Source organism: Muscardinus avellanarius, assembly GCF_963383645.1.
Source record: "Muscardinus avellanarius genome assembly, chromosome: 7".
Classification (NCBI taxonomy): domain Eukaryota; kingdom Metazoa; phylum Chordata; class Mammalia; order Rodentia; family Gliridae; genus Muscardinus; species Muscardinus avellanarius.
The window spans coordinates 88,036,698-88,042,061 of record NC_137793.1 but is presented as its reverse complement, the minus strand read 5'-3'; the positions used below and the strand labels follow the sequence as shown (position 1 = coordinate 88,042,061).

The following is a 5,364-nucleotide window of genomic DNA, read 5'->3' as shown; positions in this document are numbered from 1 at the left end:
GGAAAAATAAAAGACAATTCCAAATATTTTAACATTCTGACTATATAGCACTATGGCCAGTTCACTCTCAGACACACATGTAGGATAAACACACACTCAACATTAAATGATTATTTATTTTTCAGATTTAAGGAGTTTCAAAATACATATGTACAAGATAAATAAAACAGAGAATCACTGTGGAGCAGAATACATAAATATACAAGGCCTTTTATAGGATACAAGAATTATAATGTCATCAAATACAAAGAAAAACATTCAAGAAAGGTAAGCAAATTAGACCATTTGTCAAAGAGTATATCAACTAAAATGGACCAGGACAAACTCCCTGAATATCAGGGCAAAATTTCTTTCCTATGCCTCCTAGCTGCTCTGTCTTCCTTTTCTGTGCTGAGTTGTGGGCTTCAGAGTTACCGACCTCTGCTAAGTTATCAAGTGTCTGGTCCTCATCAGCCTAAAAAGGAGAAATAGGATGAAGCACAATGGTCACAGCGATGCCAGTGGAGACAAACAAAGCTTCGTCTTGTTATTTCCAGATATTTCTTTGTTGCAACACTTCTGTATTGCACTGTGTATCTATTTCCTCTGAAAGCATCTTCTTCAATTTTTTGTATGTTTTAAATAACTCTTCTTACAAGTAGCACTCAATCTAAAGTATGTTATAACTCAGCAAGAACCAGGATATGCTAATCTCCATGTTCTTATAATTTATATTTTTTTAAATGAGGAAACTTAAATTGGGTAAGTTCTTTTTCTCTTTTCCATAAGTGATACCCATAATATATATATATATATATATATATATATATATATTTTTTTTTTTTTTTTTTTTTTTTTTTTTGGCGGGTCTGGGGATGGAATCCAGGGGCATTAGACCTCCGAGCTACACCCCCTGCCCTATTTTTTATTCTTTATTTTGAAACCGGGTCTCACTGAGTTGCAGAGGGCCTCAGCTACTCACTGAGTAGCTGAGGCTGCCCGTGAACCGTGATCCTCCAGGTCTCAGCCTCCTGAATACTAGGATTACAAGCGTGCGCCACCACGCACAGCTCCATAAGAAATATTAAAATTTCCCCTACCCATAAGCCCTATTTCTGCAACTAGTCCCCGCAAACATAGACTCTTCCCAGTGTTAAAAAAAAAGACAACTCAGAAAAAGAATCAAAATCACCTCCCCTCTGCTCCTGCTACCCTACGAATAACAAAATGTTAACTAGACGCTGCCTGCCCTCTAGTGTTGCCAACAGATGACAGCTGTTAGGAAGAACCTACTGTTTGGTTGAGTCACTAGGCTATTCAGCTGAATAATTATTGGATGGTTGCAACAAGAGGAAAATATCAACTAACCATTACAAAGTACAGTACGAATTTGGCAAATCTAATAAGCATTATTTAAACACATATGGATACACACATTTAATGGACTAATAGTAGCAAATATCATACCCTCTGTTTTTGTCTTGCATGCTTCTCTGTCCACTGCCTGGCATTCTTGAGGAAGACTGGCTTATTATATTTAAATTCTGAGGACTGAGATGAAATCAAGAGAGAGAATTAATGGAGAGAAATGATCAGCAGTGGTAAGCTCCAGCTGCTGCAGCTATCCTCACACATGCTGTTAGAGGTATAGAGAAAGTAGGCACAGGTAATGGGGATACTCACAATGTCAGCCATCAGCGGGTCATCAGGGTTGGGTTCTGACATGAGCAGCTGAATAGAAGTTAACACGGTTGTGATGTTAAGGGATGGTCGCCAGGCGCCCTACACACAGACAAGGAGTTGATCTTATATTAGAATGTGACATTGTAATTTAAGTTTTATAAATGAGGAAAACAGAATGCTGGAGTCAATCCTTTACCCACTACTTACTTTTGGTGGCAATTTGAGAACATCTAGACAAATCCTTCCAGCAGAATCAATGTTTGGATGATAGATTGGAGTAAGAAATCGAACCTGCGGAGGCTCAAATGGGTACCTTTGAAGTATAGGACAATAAATTATTACTATAATACTGATTCTTACAACATTTTCAGTACTTTACTGGTCACCAATAAATAAATTAAAAAATAATGCTGGTATTAGAGAAATATCAGGGAGACAGCATTTAGGAGTCAAACTTCTCTTCCCAAATTTCGGTTATAAAAATGTACAGTCAGAAAAGCTAAAGTAATAGTATTGAGAACACTCATGTACCCAGTACCTGGATTCAAGCCACTTCACCTTTTTTTTCTTTCTTACAGTCGTAGGGATTAAACCCATAGCCTACATATGCTAGACAAGGGAGCATACCCAGCACTCCACCTTCTAAATACATCAACATGCATCTCCTAAGAGTAAGGATGCTCTCCTATACAACTGCAATATCATTATATCTATGAAGGATATTAGACCTTGAAGCTCTTTTCAAACTTCTTAATATATAAATTCATACTGTTTTAAGCTATTAAAAAAAGAATTTTAGAAATAATCCCCCAATATCATTTGCTATTCAGATTTCCTTAATTTTCTCCACAATTTTTTGGGGGGTATTAAAAATTGCACCCAGACGCAGTCTACCTTCAAGCTGTAGCTCCAGACCGATTTCATTTCTTATATGGAAACAGGGTCTCACTAGGTTGCTGAGAGCCTCACTAAATTGCCAAGGCTAGCTTTGAACCTGTAATCCCCCAAGAATGAGCCACCACCACAATTTTTTTTTTTTTTGGCGGCACTAGGGATGGAACCCAGGGACATTCTACCTCCGAGATACACCCCCAGCCCTACTTTTTCTTCATTATTTTGAAACAGGGTCTCAATGAGTTGCAAAGGGCTTCAGTAAGTAAATGAGGCTGTCCACGAGCTTTGATCCTATCTCAGCCTGCCAAATGCTGGGATTACAAGCGTGCGCCATCTCACCTGGCATAATTAAGATTTATGTATTGTATTTGGTTATTATGTCTCTTTGGTGAGACACAACCCAAGGAAAGTTCCCAGTCTATTTTCAGAACTGATGTATGACATGTTTAATATTCTACTCTCCCAAGACTTTAACAAGTTTGGCCAGAATCTAACCTGATAAATAGATGTCTACAACAGTTAGATATTCATTTTATCCCTTTTACTTCTGCACAAACCCACAAGTGTAACTGATTTGAGCCTCAAGAGAGATTTGAATATTGAGATGGAAAGTAGAACAGTGAAAGTAGAACAGTGGCTGCTGGAGCTGGAGACTGAGCAATGGGTAGTTATTATTTAATGGGTATAAAGTTATAGTTTAGAAAGACGAAAAGTTCTAGAGATATATGTAGTGATGGTTGCATGCCATATAAACTGTATAATTCTTTTTGTTTTCTCTTGTGGTATTGAGATTGAACCCAGGGGTGTTCAATCCCAAGCTATATTCCCAGCCCTATTTTAGCTTTTATTTTGAAACAGGCTCTCATTAAATTGCTGAGGCAGGCCTCAAACCTGTGATCATCCTGTTTCAGCTTCCCAAGTACTGGGATTACAGGCATGAACTACCGCACCACCCTGGAGACGTGGCCCAAGGCAGAGAGCTTGCCTTACACGCATGAGCCCCTGGGTTCAATCCCCAGCACCACCAAAAAAATTTAAAAAGTAAAATGGTTAAAATGGTTAGTTTTATGTTATGTATATTTTACTACAATCTAATAGGTGGGGAGGATTCAGTTGTGATCTAGCCCATATTTTAGAGAAGGAAATAGAACTTTAGAGAGATAAAATAACTCATTATGTTAAGTGATAATAAGACTAAGACCAGGTGCTTTGGGCTTGGAGTATCACTCAGTCGTAGAGTACTTGCCTAGTATGTGAAGGCCTGGGTTTGATCCCCAGCACTGGATACAAACCTCAAGTGTTTTAACCCCTACACTTCACACTTCCATCTACTACAATGTTCTGTCTTGTAAAAATTGTGTTTCACCTTGTACGCTGAGAATCTATTTCACACTAACCTCTCAGGGATGGTCACTTCTAACTTGAAAACACCTTTCTCATAAGGCGTGTTGGCTCCACCTAATATTTCTTAAGAGAAAAAAAAGTTAAAAGGGAATCAGATGATTTGAATTATCAAACCACACGGACCTAATAATGTCCATAGTCCTAACAGAGAAACTAGGTCTAAGAAAATTCTCAGGACTTTAGCAAGTCTTTATGTAATGATCCACGATGCTGATGTACCCCAAAAGTTGATGGTATCAAACAAAGGACATAAAAGATCTAAAACAGAAGTTGTAAAGCGGGGTGTGGTGGTGCACACTTGTAATCCCAGCATTCGGGAAGCTGAGACAGGAGAATCACGGTTCACAGTCAGCCTCACCTACTTAGTGAGGCCCTTCTGCAACTCAGTGAGACCCTGTTTCAAAATAAAGAATAAAATATAGGGCAGGGGATGTAGCTTGGAGGTCGAATGCCTCTGGATTCCATCCCCAGACCACCAAAAAAAAAAAAAAAAAAAAAAAAAAAATTCCAAACTAAAACAGGAGTAAAGTATTGGCCACCAGACTAAATACCACCTACAGATGTTTTATTTGACAAATTCTACTCATTATGTTTCCCATCTGGCTTCGCAGATATTTGACGTGGTCATCTTCTGATGCAAAATATTGCATGCACCACCACACCCGGTAATGCCCAAATTTTGACTATAAATCAGCAAAAGGTGTGAAGTCCAAGAAGTAGAAAATGTAAAGCAAACTTTTTATATGACAAATTAGAGTAAAAGAGGGTAAGGTGCTTTGATCTTATAATTGATCCCTAATATGGAACACTATACATATGCTTGAAATACAGCACTATCTTCAGTAGAACCTCGACTCTGATCATAGGTATGACATGATACCTACGAGCGCGCAGATCACCCATTTGGTCTTTTTCTTGCCAGCATGTAATGCCTGGGGGTGGCTCTGTGGCTAACATGTGAAGCTCTCTTTTCAGACGTGAAGCTCTCTGCATGATTCCCAGGTAAAAGAAAACACACAAGGTTCACCACTCCACAGTAAGGGATGGCTGAGAGGCACTGGGAGACAAAAGGACAACCACAAAATATAGTCAGCAATGGTGACGATGGAACTTTCAGCACACAATATCAATTTAGGAATTTTAGTTTTTTTTTTTTTTTTTTGGTGGTACTGGGGTTCCTGGAAGCCCTTCTACCTCCGGGCTACACTCCCAGACCTATTTTTACATTTTTATTTGGAAACAGGGTCTCCTAAGCCAGCGCGCGCGGCTGGCTTCGAACCTGCGCGATTCTCCTGTCTCTGCCTCCCAAGCTCGGGGATTACAAGCGTGCGCCACCACGCCCGGCTAGTAATTTTTTTAGTAGTCTTTCTTTTATTAATATTTATTGTAAAAAAAAGAAGTCAG

At 39.0% G+C, this 5,364-nt stretch overlaps 1 protein-coding gene across 1 annotated transcript; it reads right to left on the bottom strand.

Annotated features, from left to right (window-relative positions):
• Positions 1-304: 304 nt before the first annotated feature.
• UBE2T (ubiquitin conjugating enzyme E2 T) lies at positions 305-4,953 on the bottom strand (the record flags this gene model as incomplete). The annotated part of the gene is made up of 6 exons (XM_080698735.1): positions 305-454; positions 1,447-1,530; positions 1,663-1,761; positions 1,870-1,975; positions 3,954-4,023; positions 4,845-4,953. The coding sequence occupies 6 exons, from the start codon at positions 4,951-4,953 to the stop codon at positions 305-307; spliced, it is 618 nt and encodes a 205-aa protein (XP_080554861.1).
• Positions 4,954-5,364: the final 411 nt, after the last annotated feature.